At 41.7% G+C, this 19,206-nt stretch overlaps 1 protein-coding gene across 1 annotated transcript in view; it reads right to left on the reverse strand.

Moving 5' to 3' along the window:
• The window catches only part of RAPGEF5 (Rap guanine nucleotide exchange factor 5), a 226,888-nt gene that overhangs the window by 61,763 nt on the left and 145,919 nt on the right, over window positions 1–19,206 (reverse strand). The window contains exons 10-11 of the mRNA XM_043589070.1: window positions 12,728–12,855; window positions 12,192–12,280 (exon numbers count right to left, since the gene is read on the reverse strand). Coding sequence (XP_043445005.1) covers window positions 12,192–12,280; window positions 12,728–12,855 — 217 coding nt within the window. The remainder of the gene's footprint in view (window positions 1–12,191; window positions 12,281–12,727; window positions 12,856–19,206) is intronic.

Below are 19,206 nucleotides of genomic sequence, written 5' to 3' on the forward strand. Positions count from 1 at the left end.
AACAAATCATATACACACAAAGAACATTTTCAGGAACTCAAACACATGATAAGCAGTGCTTCTCACGTTTCTCTATTATCAAAGCAGGCAAAGCACATTTAAGGAGAGGTAAGTATTGTGAATTTATCCTGACCTCACTACTGTGGATTTCTAGAATATGCTGATGAAGAACACATTTGCCTTGCATGTTTTTCCCCCCAAAAGAACAAACACACTCCCTAGGAGACTATAATAGAGCAAATCGTCATAACAATTCTGAGATGTGTGCTAGCATTATGCCAGTCAGCAATGGCAGAACGTGAGCTAACTAAAGTATTTTTACGGAAGTCAACACAGTGGTAAACAAAATGGCTTGCAATGCCTTTAAATTCAGATCAAATTGCAACAAGACACAAGAGGGTGCATTTTCTATGTCCAACTCTGGAGAAGAGATCCAAAATTAGCGCGAAAAAATCTTCGTCATGTTCCTTATTTTTTCTTGACAAAACACGTTACACTACATTGACGGTATCTATATCAATATCAAGCAAGACAAGAAAATTTAGGGGCAAAAATTTAACTCGCTTTAAGTACTAAGCAAATCTCTCTTTATAACAAGTATATTTATTTAAGGCACACTGAAAGGCACGTAATTACTGAAGGAATAGACCAGGTGCTTTAATATTAGAACTGCTACCTATCATGAGTCCTGATACATGTAGCCCTTGCACCAAAAACGACATTCACTCAAGGCTGAGAACTTAAGTAGAGATACCCAGCCAAGTATGCAATAGGCAATTTTAACTTATACTTTTCATCTTCACTCTAAGTGAAACTCATTTACAGGATTAAAGGATTTAAAAGATTCATAAAGTATCCTGTATGAAGACAACAGACAAGAACAGTTAAGTCTGAAGCAGAAAAAGATACAGAATTGCTCTAAAAATAATTTTCTATCACTATTCAGATTACAATAAGATATTTTGGGGATTACAAGATATTTTAGTTTTCTACATTTTCTGTTCACTCATATTTAACCATTCCCTCTAATTTCATATTTATTGAAAGATTTGGGGGAAGGCCTGCCAGCCAAGAAGCAGCGTTATGTGTAAGGCAAAAAGCTGCAAACAGAATGAAAAGAATGGTTTCAATTGTAGAGCAAGAAAGCCCCAAGGGCAGAAAATGAGGATAATGGGAAATGGGAGGGGAAGGTTATAATGAGAAAGACTGCAAAGAGAAATGAGAAAAAGCTCAATTATAGGTATGTTAAAGGCAAAAATTCTCCTGCTCAAAGAATATCCCTTTCAGACATGTGGTTGTCGATTACAGCAATTCTGTGGCACTGCACCCTTTCAATGAAGCAATAATTCGATTGAAACATGCTGTGAGATTAACATGCGGTGATTATAATCAACAAATTGCCATTCACTAACATTTCTCCCTCACACTTAGGAGACTACCTCAAGTACACACTCTTATACAGAAAAATCACTTAGAATTGTTTTTTTCTGATAGAATGCTAGTTTTACTTGAGGAAGATGGCATAGCATTTTATGATTAGTTTTTTAATGTTTATTTATCTTGAGAGAGAGCAGGGGAGGGGTAAGAAAGAAGGGAGAAGGGGAGAGGGGGAGAGGGAGAGAGAGACACAGAGAGAAAATTCCAAGCAGGCTCCATGCTGCCAGGGCAGAGCCTGATGTGGGGCTCAACCTCACAACTGTGAGATCATGACCTGAGCAGAAATCAACAGTCAGTCACTTAACCATCAGAGCCATCCAGGCGCACCGGCACAGCATTTCAAATAACACAAGGACATCGTATGATCTCACTTCAAATCTTTCAAATGTCTAGGGAGGTGACACACAAGATCTCTGAGAGAGAGAGAGAGAGAGAGAGAGAGAGAGAGAAAGAGAAGAGGTTTTTTCATCCTTTGACATTGACTTAGACTCCAGTAACTTCAGTTGGTGATGTTACAGTAAAACTGTGGCCTTGCTAAAATTACTAGATTGCCAATTCTATTGACACGGTATATTTTATCTTCATGAATTTTAGAATCTGTTGCTCCTTCCAATTTGCTACTCCAAACACGCCTGTGTTATACCACACATTTAAACAAGTATCTGGAAATTCAGGGGGATACCAACAAAATCATAAGTGTCTGCAGTGCAGTATTAAATATACCCAAAGACCATAACTAAGAAAATATGTTAATTTTACAAACTTGGGAGATTTGGGAAAAGCATCACTTTTTTAAAGGGATAGAAATCAATTTTCTTTTTAAAACAACAACAAAAAGGAAACAACAAAATATAAGAACAAAAATCAGTACCGAACTAACTGAAAATCTGTACTATAGAGATTCTTACTAGGTATATATTAGGGAGACAGAATATGAGAACTAAACAAGCTGTTACCTTTCTCAAATTTATTTTTATGAGATAAAATTCAAGTTATACTGAGGATCTGTGTTTCAAAAGCAACCTGCATCCTGTATCAAAGAGACTTGATAGATTTAAGACAGTATTTTCTTCCTGTAATAATAAAGCTGAAGACTCTCAGGGCTTCATTGATTCTACATGAACTTTGTGTCTTATCAGACAGAGCCTTTTATATAATTTATCTTTCAAAATAGATTGTAATTTTATATATTCAGATCCTTTGAAAACTGACAGTTCATGTACCAGAGTATTTTATTATTTGTAATAATTTATCCTCCAGCCATTCTAGGAAATTAGAAATTTACTCAACTGTAAAGAAATACCTAAGGTTCCTAACGGTGTCATCAAATTGGGCATCTGAGGTGAAGGGAAAGCAAATAAAATGTAAATAAGGAAAATAAAGCAAATAAAACGTGCAGCAGTGAATGAAAGAGAAAGTCCATTCATTTCTACATCTCTCACACTGGCTACAGTTTACACAGAAAACCCCTCATGGTTCGCGGTTTGAGAACATCACCACCAGGACTGACTTTACAGAAACAGCAGTCCCATGTGAATTTCATTTAGAATTCGTGTGAAGGAAACTCTGAAAGACCCTCTGCTTCACCTCCAGGCTCTAGGATAAGAACTTCACTCAAACCATCAGAAAGTGGTGATATTTTCCTTACAAGTATTCAAAGAAGAAAATCTAGAAGCTTGTTGAGATGTCCAGGTTTTTCAACATCCTTAGAGTCAAGAGGCTTAAGACTTAACGTCTCAGGTAATTCTTGCTCCATATGTATTTCATTTTCCCTTTCTTATCTTCAGATCCTCTTGAAATTAATTTTCCATAGCCTACAATATTTTAGTTTGCTTCTAGTGTGCTCTAGACTATAGCTGAACACAAAATATGGGAAGAGGTTGTGTGGATTCAACATGAAAATGATGCAAATTAAAAAAATGCGTTCCAGTGATCTGTTCTCATTCTAAATATGAATTGTATGCCTGGAAAGTATGCTGTACTCCTACTTATATCTTCATCCATTACACACCTTCCTTTGCCCATTGGTTATGCGGTAATGAAACGTTCACATTTCCATTATTAATCAGTGTATGTTAATGACCTTATGCTTCAGCTCTGTCTCACTTCATTTCACCTTGCTTCATTACCAACAAGAGTATTAATTAACCCACGATCTACTGGCAGCGTAAAAGCATCAATTCCCTTGTTATCATACATAATATCACATGTTTAAAGGTGGTGTGAATAGATTAGATCAGATGATGAGTACCTCAAATGAAATCCACGGTCAAAATATGATTTTTAATCACTTCTCATGCGAATGTTCTGACATAGCATCAGCTAGTATTAGGGTCTCTTCCTTCCCTTCTTTTGTAACCTTCTTGAAGGCCTTAGCTCACCCAGTGGCCATCCCGCTCACAGCTGGAAACCAAGAAGCAGGTCTTTGTGCGGAGATTACAGCACTCTTAAGTAGCTACTGAAGCACCTGATTTGGGGTTTATAGCTACAGTTGAATGGTATGTTTTTACTTCCATTATGCCCTTTATCCATGACTCTATTCACTAGAAAAAAATGATCTCTGGAATAAAGCTAGGGATACACCTGGGTTCATTTCCAGATTCAAATGATCATTCTATCTCTGTAGCAGCTTAGTTAACTTCTTCTACCTTAGCTTCTATGTCCATGAGATGGGGATAATTATCCTGTAAAAAGATCCATCTGCAGGGCACCTGAGTGGTTCAGTTGGTTGAGCATCCAACTCTTGATTTCAGCTCAGGTCATGATCCCCAGGTCATGAGATTGAGCCCCACATCGGGCTCCACACTAAGCATGGAGCCTGCTTAAGATTTTCTCTCTCTCTCTCTCTCTCTCTCTCTCTCTCTCTCTCTCCCCCCCCCTTCCCTCTCTCCTCTACTTGTGCATGCTTGCTCTTTCTCAAATAAAAAATAAAAAGTTTATGCATAAATAAAATAATCCATCTGATGGAGAGGATGTTTGGATAAATGGAGGGCTATCTTGAGTAATTTCCAAATCCTGGCTCCCGAATCTGGAAGGGACCTCAAACATCACGTGGCCTAAGTCCTCTGCTTTCGTTAATGAGGCAACTGAGAAGAAAACTTCTACATAATTCTAATTATCTCATTATTTGTCGACATTAATTTACAAAGTCTCCCAATGCTTCAATTATGGTCTCTGCAATAATTCTGCATATTAGTAATAGGGAGGGAAGTTAAGGGAATTGCCCCCAAACCAAACCAAAACAAAACCCACAGTACAGAGTATACCACAGAGCAGAAACTATATTTTCCCATGAACACTTTTACCTCCAGCTTTGTCTCAACAGCACTTTGGGGATTTTCATGGTAACTGTGGATAGCTATCTCAAGCCTTGGCTTTATCTGGCAAAGTAAGCCTTCACTAAGCAGCGATGCTCAGCATCTCAGGCATACCCACGGGGGCTGGAGTTGGTGCTAATGAATTTATTCTGCTGTTGACTTTTTTATTAAAGCATGTATGCAAACAAAATTAACCTCATATTTAAATGTGGCAGTTTCATAAAGCTGAAAAAGACCTCAAATGGCAGCCTATCTAGTTATATGTCTATGAAAAAGTTATTTTCACAGGTGAAGATGTTAAAAGATGGTATCAAACATTTCCATGGATGCAGATTCTACGGCTTGTATTTCCAGCTACTACCATCTGGGGACACCTATACCTATTTCAAATTTCTTTCTTTCTTTCTTTTTTAATCTTTATTTTTGAGAGCTAGAGACAGAGCATGAGCAGGGGAGGGTCAGAGAGAGAGAGGGAGACAGAGAATCGGAAGCAGACTCCAGGCTCCAAGCTTTCGGCACACAGCCTGATGTGGGGTTCAAACCCATGGACCGTGAGATCATGACCTGAGCCGAAGTCAGTCACCCAACTGGCTGAGCCACCCAGGTACCCCTTCTTCTTCTTCTTTTTTTTTTTGATTTTTTTTTTCTTTTTAACGTTTATTTATTTTTGAGACAGAGAGAGACAGAGCATGAACGGGGGAGGGCCAGAGAGAGAGGGAGACACAGAATCGGAAGCAGGCTCCAGGCTCTGGGGCTCGAACTCACGGACCGCGAGATCATGACCTGAGCTGAAGTCGGACGTTTAACCGACTGAGCCACCCAGGCGCCCCCATCTTCTTCTTTTTTATTAATGTTTATTTTTGAGAGAGCAAGAGAGCTCGTGCATGCACCGTGGGGGAGGAGAAGGGAGACAGGGAGACAAAGGATCCAAAGAGGGCTCTGCATTGACAGCCTGACAGCACCAAGCCGGATGTGTGGCTCCAACTCAGGAATTGTGAGATCATGACCTGAGCCAAGAGTCAGACCCTCAACAGACTGAGCCACCCAGGCACCCTTCAAATGTCTTCCTTTCTCTTTTTTCTTCAATTAAGTCTATGTCCTTTGGTTCTGAACTTTGTTGAAAATAACCAATAGTTTCATGTTAATTCTCTCAAATACTTTAAATACATCAAAATTTCCTCTAGCTTATTTTTAAAGACATGTGGATATAGTGATCCTAAAATAGTGCCTGTAATGATACTGGTTAACATTTAATATCCACTATTTTCCTATTTGCTTTTTTGTCTGAATCCTCCCACTGGAATATAAACCCCATGAAGGTAAGGAGTTTGTTTACAACTGCATCCCCCACATCTAGGACATAAAGAAGTTAAAGATATTTGCAAAATGAAGGAATTAATTATTCCTAAGGTATTCATTCATGGGCATACAGAAATTGAGTAATTAAAAATGCACGGTTATATTTTATCACAGAATTAGTGTATATGGTTAAAAGTAAATTATGGGGATGGCTAGTATAAAAGATAGGATGTAGTATATTTCACCACTGGGGCAAAACTGCCCTTGGCAACAGACTATTTCTGAATATCCCAAGATGGCTTGGTAATAAAATTCTATAAATGGATTTTACTAGTAGGTGATAAATCAAAGCCATTCTTTGGAAATGTTATAGTATATAAATTCTCAAAGGAACTTAAAAAGTTTCCCACTGAGCAAGGTTATACACAAACACACATAAATCACCACCAGGTATGGCCACTGAGCATGGGTTCCAAGCTTCCCCCCACCATCAACATTCTAACTGCTTTGAGTCCAAAGACAGGCAGCAATAATAGAATATGAAGGTAGACTAAATAGCTAACATCCTTGTACAATGGGTAAGTGATAGTGATTTCAGCGTAAAGTGACCACAAGCTTCCAGAAACTGTCTGCATGAATTCTAGGGTCTCTCCTCCAGATCTGGAATTCTATGGTTCTGTGACATTTGGAAAGATGTTGATTAGATCCTTTTGAGTGAAGGTGTTTTAGTGATGAAAGATATCTCAAAGATCATCTTTTGTATGGTTTGCTCAAGGTCTCAGGAGCCCAGATCTGGGGGGGACCCCAGACTTCAGAATCTCAATTTAGTACCCTTTCTACTCTGCCATGTGCAGAGTTTTTCTCCTTCCTAAAAACACTATTTCTTGCAGAAGTAAGCATCTTGGCTGTGAGACATAAGGGCCACCCAGGGATTTTTATGGTGTGACAGAATCCTGCCAAAAATCCAAGTGGGTTTGGTTCACTCTATCATAACCTCCTCATTCCAAACACTGAGAAGTCGAATAAACAGCTGTGTGTCCAGGACCTCCATCTCCCCCGATTTTTTTCCTTTTTAAAAAAAATCATTTCAGTGGATGGACCAATCGGGTAGGTTTGTAAATTGTGAAATTCTTAGGCTGCCGAGGCTCAGGGACAGGGACCAGTGGACATGAGGCTGACCAGTGGACATAAAGCCCCGAAGACAGGTTGGAGAGTAGAGGGGAAGTGGAGGAAAGGGGAAATGATGCCCCTCACTCTGAGGCAAATATATATTTGAAACTATTAGAAACTTGGAATAAATCTTAAAAAGCTGCTGGGGGTGGTGCGGTAATGAGACAAGGTCAATGTTCTATTTCCGTGGCTCTCATATCTGGCTGCATATCAGCATCACTTGGGGAGCTTTTAAAGCCAGTAAAGCTTAGGTCCCATCTCAGGCCTACTGAATCAGAATCGCTGGGGTGGGACCCAGGTGTACCACCATCTAAGAATTTTCTATGCCTAGTCTCAACAAGTTTTAGTTCTGCAAAAGCTATGCTTCACAGTTATTACTGTCTTCTTCTTCCCAGAGGCAGCCTGGCACAGAAGTAACAAAACTCTTTCCAGAAATCCTAAAAGGTAAGGGAATCAAGGAAGAAGTTCACCTAAATTATCTTCTCTCTTTCCAATGACCGGGAGAAAGGCATTCTTAATTTTTCTTCCCAAGAAATATGCATCAAGTGCTTATGACAGGCTTGGTGCTAGCCAGGAAGAAGATTAGAAGAGTTAATAAAAAATGAAGTGCCTGTCCTAGCTTTCCTCAAGGTTCTACCAGTGCATTGCCCTAAAAAAAAGCCATTAAGCTGGCAATGCAGATTAACTTCTGGACTCTATCGATGGAGTGAGACACCCCTAAATATAAGCCAGGTACTTTCATTGTTGCCTCTCTACAAAGATAAGGGACTCAGTTCCTCAATGATGTGCTCAACCTCCCAGGTGCTGCTGAAAGCATAGCACCAACACTGAGGCGAAAGTAGGCATTTGCACACCGAGTATCCGACCACAGACTATGTGAGTTACTTGTCAAGTAACCAAACCAGCCACACTCTGAAGAAAGCAGGTCAAGCCTAATAGGATTGAGCTGGTCCCAACCATCCTATTCTCTGTTCGCTTTTCTTAAAAACCTGTAACCTTGAGTATGTTTGCTTCAAAAGGACGCATAAAGAATAAGGAAATGGATAAAAAGAGGGGAGCAAATAATGTATTTCCCCTTGTGTTCTCCTTGAGGTAGATTTGTCATAATGCAGATTCAGAAAGAAAAATCAATAAGAAGGTTTTTCTTGATGTAATCCATCCAATACATAATTTCCCCCCTACTTTGAACCAGAAGTCATTATTCCCAACAGTAGCATCCCTAAACAAAACATATTGTATCCTTTCCAGGGAGGGCAAAGAGTTAACTAGGAGCAGGAACCCTGTAGACCTTATAGACCAGGGCTGGCTGGGGGGTGGCGGGGGTGGGAGGACTCGCTCTTCTATCCCTCCAGCCTCTACTCACAATTCCTTGTTTTTCTTTCTCCTTGCCCGCTTTGTCATTGTCCTGGGCTGAGAATGCTCAGTGATGTCTACCCTCTGGGAAGATGAAAGACAGAGCTGCTTGATTTTTCCCTGTCATTCCAAATGTTTAAGTCAGAACCTGAACCTTGACAGAAAAGGTAATCTTTGAAAGCTGCTTCTGTCACTTTCCATGTTCAGAAATAGATATCCAGTGGCCGGTTTTTCCATCTGAAACAATGAAGAATCATTCATTCATTCATTCTTCATTCTACAGCTAATCGTGCAAAGAGCCCTTATGCCTAGTTCTATAAGGGAGGAAAGGCACACATAGAGGGGATTATGAGAAAACACACATGCTATGCGTTGTGTGGAACTAACCATTTAGGGAAATCATTAGTAGGCTGCTTTTAAAAAAGCATCTCTGACATTATTTTTGCTTTTAAAACTCAGTTTGACTTCATTCATACGGTGATAGAACACTATATATTGTTTTCTATTCTGGACTCAGGTAACAACAGGAATACATTAGGTCAACCGCTCTGCCATTCTCTTTCCTATTCCATTCAATTAAGTCAACGTTTTTCCACTTGCACGTTAACATCAATTAGTAATCACTTCAACTGCTCCTCTGTGAGTGCAGAAGGTCTTTTATTGGGCCTTGCACTTACATTTTCACAACTAAGTAACTTTTGTGGCAGAGGGAGGGGAAATTCCATCTCTTGCACCATTATTTTCCCCAACCTCTGGTGGGTACAGGAATGTAAGAACCCAGAACAGACTCATCCCAGTCTCCAGGAGCACTTACGTCCTCCCACATGCCCTTTCCTCCTCATTGCCATCGAGGCCATGTGGACGACCACCATATGGCCCCAGCTGGCCCCATATGGCTCCCTCTCTCTAAAAGGGGTGCTCAAGAACATAAAAACGCTGCTGTATACTTTTATTGCAGCCCCTTCTCATTTTCCTCCATCTGTCTTCCATATGTTTATACGATGCTATTAGGCTCTTACACACATAGGCCTTTTATGATAAGGGTTGCCAGCCTGGCCAAAATGACTAAAATTCACCTCTGTTGGTAACAAGAGGCCTCGGTTACTTTCAATATGAGATTCATCTAGTATTCAAACTAGAACAAACTAACAACCACTATTCTTCAATTTGCCCACGAAATTTATTTTATTTATATATATATGATATTTCTTTTTCATTTTAGCAACAAAAACCACATGCTGGCTTTTCTGTTGTATTTTCTCCAAGTGCTGTATGTGAAGTTTTGAAGAACCACATGGGACTTCACTTAGGCCTCCCTATTACACACCCATCAATCTCATAGGTTTGACTTTTCATTTTCATAAAGTTCTCCTTGAATTGGAGGAAAAGTTGCTACTATGCTTTCTTCAAGTGTCACTACAAAAATCTGAAGTCTCATGCATCCTCTGAAAACTCTGAGGAAATGAGTAAAAATGAGGAGAGGCTGAACTTGACAGGGGTCTTCTTGCCTGGCTTAGGACAAGCCACTGAGCTCTGGTCCTCTTTGCTTTGCTTTGCTTTGCTGAGCACACGGCTAAAGTGACACATTTGACCCCAGTGTTGGTATAACAGTCACTAGACACCATGCACAACATCATTTCCAGCAGTGGCCAACTCCTAGCATTAGTAATCAGAGTGATTTCTCATTCCCAGTGTTAAGCAGTGGGAACTTGTTAGTTGCCACCTAGGCCGTCTTTCTCAAAAACCCAATGGGGATTAGAAAGAAAGAAAAAGGAAATCAAATTAGGACTAACACTGGCTGTAATAATTTTTACACTTATCGGGGAGCCTGGGTGGCTCAGTCAGTTAAGCGTCCCATTTCGGCTCAGGTCACGATCTCGCGGTCCGTGGGTTCAAGCCCTGCATCGGGCTCTGTGCTGACAGCTCAGAGTCTGAAGCCTGCTTGGGATTCTGTGTCTCCCTCTCTCTCTGCCCCTCCCCTGCCTGCACTCTGTCTGTCTCACTCTCTCAAAAATAAATAAACTAAAAAAATTTTGTAAATAATTTTTACACTTACTAATATGACCTAGACACAAATTCTCACATTATAGAGAACTGTGGGTACTATTAAAAAGAAGCAAGCATTCAATCCCCCCAAATATGTATCCACATTGAAAGGTGTCCTTTTGCAGATTATTTCCTATAACCTAGTCCAAACCACCTGTGTAAACCAGTATGGTAATCAGTACATGGAAAATTATGCCCAGTTCCATGATGATTGTATCTGCTATATATAGAACATGGGAATAGTGCTCAAATGCACAAAATATCAATCAATAGACATGCAAAAACAAATGCCAGCAAATGCCATGAGAATGTTTTTCTTTCAGCCTGTGTATAAATGACAACTAGTGATCCCCCCCACCACCTTCTGCCAAACATATGCAAAATAAAGTGTCTATTTGAATACTGAGATCAAAGTGTAACATTACTGTAGGATAGGAGATTAGGTCATTTTCCTTTTCTTGTTTTTAACTCACTTACACATTTCACACAACTTTGTTTCTTGTAATGTCCTTCATAATGCAATTTAGAGCCAGACATCAGGTTCGGACAAAAGGAGAAGAGAAAAACAAAACAAAACAAAACTACTGGGACCTAAGGAAACTTGCTCCCACCTACGCTGTCATTTCACAATCTTTCCTACAAGGGAAAAACCTAAGGTGTTACCCTGCAGGAATTCAACCTACAAACACTTTTTATTGATGCAGTCAGTATACTGTAAACTGTGGGTATCACAAGTGCTGTGATAACAGCAAAAAGTGCATTTTAGTCAGGAGATCAAGTTATAGACAGAGGCCTATTCATTGGAATGATGTTCCATGCTGGAACAAATTACGAATTTGTTAAGAGAATTTTGGTTAAAAGAAGTACGTACTTGCCCTTTGGTGATAAAGGAAGCATGATTAGGTTATTTTGTAAATGCAAATGATAGTGTTTCCCAAAATGCAAGGGTGACAAAGCTAAATGGGTTGTTTGCTCCCAGATTAAAGAGAAAGGACAAGAAGTCTGATCAATAAGCCTTCAGTGAATTATAGTTTCTGGTCTGCCAAGCTATGAGGATGGTATTCTGCACAGCAGGGCTTGCTCTGAGCAGTTTGTAAATCACCTGGAAAAAGGCAGAAGTTGCTGCGAGGCTTATAGTTGCTGAGTAGTTGCATTAATTGTTGACGTTTCTGCAGGGAGGCTGCTCCCCTCAGCTCAGCACTTCCCACAGGCCAGGTGAATGCTTGTCGCTTGTATTTCTTCCCAAGGAACACTGGCTATTAAGATGCTGGCCTCCTGCCAACTGCCTTTAGGTGAGATTCGGTAAAAATTGCCAAAGACACAAGAACATCTGCCTTCTTACCGTTTTCTTTGTACAGCGACTTCCCAGGCAGCTGCTTGGATCTACATGTGTCCATTTACTGGATTGAAACAAAACAGCACGAGGCCAAGGGGGGAGGCGCACAAAGCATATGCTGTTTCTGCCCATGCTGATTTAGGCTACAGTGGGAGCCTTGCCCCTAAGGATATTGACAAGGGCAGCCGTAGCTGTGAGTCTGGAAGCTGGAGACACCCCCCCCCCCCCCTTACCTGTTTCTTTGTCCTGGACTTCTTCCAGGTGCAAGTCATTCAAAAGGTGCTCCAAAATCTTCTCGGGGGTCCCGGACACGACCACGTATCTGTCAGAGAGCAGAGAGTCCACGGAGTCATCCTCGGTGGAAGACTGCGAGCGGCTGCTCCATTCATCGTCCTCATCCTCCTCGTCAATGTATTTGAAATAAGGCACATCGAAGGTAGGCAAGGGCAGCTCTCGGTCTGAGAGCGCTGCGGATTCCTTCCTCTCTAGATGAGGGTCAAAGACCCTCAGCCGGGAGCTGCCCATTGTGAACGACTACTAACAAAGGCATCCCCTAAGAGCTAAAAGATCTTGCCATCTCTGTCCTTTCGCTGGGAACTGAGTCCATCTGGCTGCCAAGAGCTCTGCAGTCAGCTAGAACGCTCGAGAGAGGCGGAGAGAAAAGAGGGAGGGAGGGACGGGAGGCAGCGGGAGCGAGTGAGATGGAGCGAGAGAAGGGGAGGCAGGCAGGGCCGAGGAAACAGGAGCGCGTGCTGCGGTGCGAACTCACCTCCAATCACTCTCGGCGCTGCCGCTGCCGCCGGCCAGGGGGGCTGGGCCACAGCACTGCACCTTCTTCAGCACCAGGACGTTCCTCTCCTGCTCCTTCACCTGGACCGTGGCCACTTCCTCATCCAGCTTGTTTGGGGATGGAGCGATGGATGGGAGGAAAAAGGGAGAGAAAATTACACAGGCAAAAAAACAAACAAAAAACCCAACACAAACAGAACAAAACAACCCCCCACCCCCACCCTAGAAAAAACAGGAGTAAACTGAAGCTGGGTTTTCTCAAGTTGCTTTCCACCATGATTTCTTTAAAGATTCTGTAAAAAAGAGAAGTCTGCTCAGGAATCTCCCTCTAATGGTAGAGTGTCCAGGTTCAAGTTCTATGGACACATAAAGCATTTGGGAGACATAGATACTGTAAAGGAAAAGGGAAAAAGTAAATAAAGTGGGGCTTGGATTCAGAGAGTTCACTTTTAAAACTACCTGAATGATTTGAATTAAGGAATCCAAAGTTCAAAGTTTCAGAAAAACACAACATATTAATTGCACGTGTCTTCTCTTTTGTCTTGTCAATGCTTATTAAACATTTGCCATATTAAAACTGGCAAGTCATAAATCATTTAAACACTAAAACAATGAGCAAGCCCTATTTAGTAGTTATAGTGAACACATACTATATTCATTTACGTCACAGCCTTACTTTAAAAGGTGGGCAAAAAACTGCCCATTCTATCGTTTCGTTCATTCCCCCCCCCCCGGACATAAGATGGTCTTCAAATTTATCATGTACCAGTTTTGCCGGAATACGAGCAAAAATGGATCTCTAGTTAAAATCTCATCTAGGCTGAAATTCGCATGTCATGGGTGAGTGCACTGACTTTCTTCACCTCAGTCCCTTTTAAAAAGGAGAGAAGGCTGAACAATCACTCATTTCTGCACACACAGCTTCCACAGCCCAGAGCCTGCATGGCCCGCTGACGCGGCTCTCTGTTGGAGTCCGGCTCACTGCTGACCCAGCAGTGTAGAGCCCGACCCTGAGGGATGAACACTTCAGAGTACATAGTGTGAAATTCTCCCAGTGTGTGACACCCAGCAAGGGGAAGGTAGTCCAGGAAAAAAAGAACTGTAAAATGCATGTCAGAAAACCTAGCTTCTGTATTTCTGAGGATTTGAGCAAAAGATTCAAGCAAGAAAAGTTGATAGTAAGTAGGCTTCACCTTAAAAATGATGTCACCTCTTTCAAAAGGGAAACTTGCCCCAGAGTTCCTACCATGTTTCTGCCGCTGGCAGAAAATCCAACCTAAAATTAGGTGCAAACATTAAAAACAAAATTTTCCCCAATGGGTAAAATGTACTAAGTCCGCTATACTTTATTAATCAGCGCCACAGATCTAACAGGGATGTCAATGTATTTTATTCACCTTTCATAAGTGTCTTGCCTTAAGTGTCAACCAAATCATTGATAAAATTATGGTTTCAACTGTTGATGTCCTGATTCCCAAGAAAATGTAGAGACAAAAATAAAAAAAATACGGGTCACTGTAAACATTTTATGATAATTAAAAATATCTTTTAGCGGCAAATAATTTTACTATGTAAAACTGGTGTATTACATTTCAGCAAGGTCAGACGCTCAGTTACTGTGGCAATTAATGTTGGATATTCATTGTTAAACTCCCTGAGGATGGCAGTGTGACTCCTGTAACATGAATACCAATGTGTAATTGCTATCTTTCATTTCTCCAAAGGGGTTCTTTTGTTATCCATGTAGTTGAAGTGAAATAAGGTGGCTGGAGAGAGGGGCATATATTGACCAAAAAGAGAGAAAAAAAAGGCACAATATGGGTCTGAGACACCGAGACAAGGAAACAAATAATTCACTCAACAGTAGATCTGAAAGGACAAAAATCTTTCCCTGGTTTTCCTCTCATCGTAAGCCAATATTCATTTTATATGAGCCTGCTGTCATTCTGAAGTACATTTTACATTCTACATGCACGTGATATATGGCATTATTAACTTCCATGGGTCCCGCACATACATATGGATGGGAAGGGCTTCTCTAATGTCTGTGTAACTAATATGTATTACAGGGCTGTGCACAGAGCAGCCACACTCTGCTGGGCAGGGAAATAGCTGAATCATATTGATGTACTATCAAGAGCATCTTATGTCATAGTGATAGTTTCCATTTTGAAAACCTGTTAAAAAATAAAGGAAAAAGCAGAAAAATCGATGTATAAAGGGAGATGTAAGTTATCTAAAATTGCCATGAAAACATAAAAATCCTATGTATTATATCTGGCTTTCAAAAAAGAAGAGACTATTAATGCCTCGTGACCCATGCACTCTTACCTAATTGCTCTTCCTGAAAAAGAGCAGAAGTACCATGATTGAGGTTCTGAGGATGAAACTTCCTTCTGGTGCTTGCTTGGTCAAGAATAAAAGTATTTGGAAGGTCTAATGATGGAAAGTTGATCAATGACAAATAGTTGGTCAAGTGTATGTAAAGGATTAAAATGGTTAATTTATAGTCAGTCATTCAACAAACAGAGGGTCTCCTATGGACAAGGCAGTGGGCTGGATGCTGAGTGGCAGGCAGAGACGAGTAAGCCAAGTCCCTTCCTCTTAACTAACAAGTTAACAGGCTCCCTAACAACGTAACTGTAACTTTGTAAGCACCCTAAGATGAGGCCGAATACAAGAGTCCACACAAAGATAGAATACATGGGGTGTGATAGTCAAAGATGACTCTGGGTGACAGGGAATGGGAATGCCATGAAATGGGACAAAAATGCAGAGAGAAATGGGTTTTGGTGTGACTGGTGAATTTAGTTTCAGATAAGTGATGTTTCAGAACTGATAATACATCATACTATAGATACTTAGCAGGTAGATACTTAGAAATAATGAACCAGGCTTCTGGTAGAGGTCAAGGGCAGAGACAAATTTGTGATTTATTCAAGTTTTGGGAGTGGATGAGATTGTGAAGGGAGAAAAGGAAAAAAGGGAACTATAAAGATGGGGCTAGGGGAAGAAAAAAACACAGAACGTAGGGGAAGAGGTAGAGGGTCAGAGTCTTGAGGAAAGCTAGTTATAGAGATTATGAAGAAGTAAAACCAAGATGAGCCTGAGAATCTGTAGGGCATGGTCTCAAGAGACTCAAGAAAAAAGGTGGTCTGTTGCTGTAAACTTTACAAAGATATGTCTAAGAAAAAGAGATGACAAGATCAGTTTGGTCCAGGGGTGAGAAGAAAGTGTTAAGGTGTGAGTGAACAGGGAGGAGGTACACGTACGTACGTACGTACACACACACACACACACACACACACACACACATGACAGAACACTTCCTGGGAACTGAATTATAAAGGGAGGGGGTCATATTGCAGAGGCTGTGTGGCTGGGGAAGGAAGCAAGGAGGGGGATACAGGAAAGAGGGGACAAGATTAGGAACACAGTGGTGGGGTTAGGCTATAAGAGGATTGGCATTTCTTCCCCTCAGAGAAGTTCAAGGGAAGAAGCATGGATGGAGACTTAGAAAAAAATAAAGTAGGGAAAAGAAGGAAGTCAAAGTAGAGCATACGAGATGACATCCATCTTCTTAGCAGAGTGGGAACTGAGATTGTCTTCTGGAAGGAGGGGGTTCAGGCTAAACTTGGTGAAAACATGGCAGACAGCAGGACAGACAACAGGGGGAAAACAAGTTATGAAAAAGAGGGTTGTCAGGCAGCTTTGTAGACCATTACGGGTAGAAGCACATGTTTATGGTTATGTGCCTTTCTGCTGAAGTACTCAAAAACAGAGGGGAACAGCCAATGATGGGGCACACCTGAAGAATGTGCTGGCCAACAAAACAACAGGAGGTGACAAGAGAAGGGATTCGGGGTGCTGGTCAGCATACCATGAATGCAGTTCATCACCACATAGTATCTGTCTGGCCAGGGAAAGGAGCTGATAAACTGAGAAAACATGGAGGGGCTGAGGATAAGTCCCCAGAGAGCTAAGGGAGCAGGGAGGTGGTGGGTGAGGAAGTAGGTGGCAGTTTTGATCAAGGAGGCAAATATGTAAAGTGCAGCAGTTCAGAGTGGTAAAGACTGAGAGAGAGAAAAGCAGCCCCCAATATTCGGGAGCTGGCCTGGCACTCACAGTTCAACTTGGGGTTCTCCTGTGAGCATCAGTGACTATGCAGAAAATTGACATCAGACAAGGCCACTCTGTGACTGTGATGGAACAAACACAAGGCCACAGGGTACACACATCTGAGCGCAGACAAAGCATGAATGTTGGCCAAGCCGGAAAAAAAAAAAAAAAAAAGCCCAGATAATGAGCAACTGCTGTTTCTTTTCCAATTACCACTTTAGTTTTGCTCTAGTCTGCCTTCCCTGTAGATAAGACTTAAGATATCCAGTTAGAGAGTTACCCCATTTCCTGACTGTGAAGCCCTGCTTCTTTAAACCCTCCCCCAAATCACTGGACACAAACCCAAGTCCTAATAGGAGTCCTTTCTCCTAACCCCTAACCTCCCCTCCCCCCTTCACACTGAGCTACCCCACAGCTCCCCCTGGTGTGAGGTCTCCGCCTCGGCAACAAGCAACAAACCCAGCTTGTCCGCCTACAGGTGTGTCCCTGGTGGTCTCTGGCTAGAGGACACAGACAAGCGTTAGAAGATGCTGCCTTGCCACTGATCTGGAGTGGTGTGGAGATGTTGGCTACCGGATTCAAGGACAAAAAACCAGAAACAAACATGTCCTTGTCAGGGTCATGAGAGAGTCATACACCGGAGTGTTCCTGAAAGTGGGAAGAGACTGCAGGGACCAGGGCTCATGACATGGTAAGGTAGGAGACAGGTAATAAAGCTACTGAGGAAAGTGGGAGAGCGTGTGCAGTGAAGGAAAGATGACCTGCGCGAGTGGCACAGGCCTCAGGAGAGAAGGGGCTTCCGCAGGTGCCACAAGATATGGGAGGGGAAGGGCGGCAGAGGGTGGATTCCCAGAGGGCACCAGGCTCCTTCATGCCTTTGCTTGTGGTGGTCAGCCCTGGTTTGTACATGGTCAGTGAAAATGTCCACCTCTTCCCAAAATGCACTTGAGCCTCCAGATGAGCAGAAAAGAGTTCTTTCCCTACTCTTCTGAATTGATGATGGGAAGAACAAACTCCAAAAACTGAGCCAGATGGATTCTTCACAGCTGTGCCTATGGGATGCAGTTTGGGAAGAACAGGGAGGTGGGGAAACGGTGTGTGGGGGGGGTTCAGGGCAGATAAATGATTACAGGGAAGGCCTATTGATCACAGAATTATAGGACCACTGAATAGAGCCCATCAGGATCATGAACACAGAGGAGGGCTTTCCAAGTTTTCCCTGCTCCTCACCTTTGTTCCACTCTTTGAACAAATAGCTCTGATTTATTTCCTTTTTCTGGCGACACTGCTATCTTGCCTATGAATTCTGAAAGAATTATAGAACCAGTACCTTTGACTTACTTTAGATTACCTTCCTTGATCATGATCAGCTTCTGCACTTCTAAATCAAACCTTTTCTTTCATTTATTCCTATGAAAGACATTTATTTTTAAGATGAAAATACCTGGTAAATAATAAAAGTATTGATTTTTAAAAAATAAGTAAGGTAAAGAATTGATGCTCACAGTGTAGCAGGTCTTAACATATTATTCTGAACTAAGTTTCTGATTGTATTTATATTTTCACTTATCACCAGCCCTAGCAAGAAAAAGTGATTACTAAGGGATTTCTCAGGCCTGCTGCAATTGTCACAACTATACTTGATTTTTCCATTATCACAGATAATGGAAAATGGCGTTCTCCCAAATACTTACATAAAGCATCCACTGGTGTTATCCCTGGTGTCATGTCCCTGCTGCTCTATGAGCATAATCTCTTACAAGAGTGCTTAATTGGGGGTTCATGGATGGGCTTTAGGGTCTCAGAGAACCCTCTGAAAGCATGTAAAATTTTTATGTGTAGGCACACTTTTCCAGGCTGAGTCCAGAGTCCTCAGTCTCCTTCAAGTCTATGAACCCCATAGAGTGCAAACCATTCCATATGATGGAACATCTATTTCTCACCTCACCTAGTAAGCCTTCTTTGCAAGCCCTGCCACTAACACCCTCCATCCAGATGAGGTGCCCAAAGAACCCTGTCAGGATGCCCATCACACTGACCTCTAATCATCTGTCCTGTGTTCTCCACTAAATGATGACATCTTGAGGGCAGGGACTGTGACTTCTATTTCTCTTTCTAACACACAGCTCAGAGCATGTGATAATCACTTGATAAAGGTTTGCTGAATATGCAAATTAATGAACCAGCAACCGAGCAGAGCCAGTGAATTGCCTTTAAAAGGCAGAATCTCTGCTCAGGTCATGAGCTCAAGGTTTGTGAGTTTGAGCCCCACATCAGGCTTGCTGCTATCAGCCTGTGAGTCCAGAGCTTGCTTCAGATCCTCTGCCCCCCACCACCACT

This window comes from Prionailurus bengalensis, chromosome A2 (assembly GCF_016509475.1).
Source record: "Prionailurus bengalensis isolate Pbe53 chromosome A2, Fcat_Pben_1.1_paternal_pri, whole genome shotgun sequence".
NCBI classification, from domain to species: domain Eukaryota; kingdom Metazoa; phylum Chordata; class Mammalia; order Carnivora; family Felidae; genus Prionailurus; species Prionailurus bengalensis.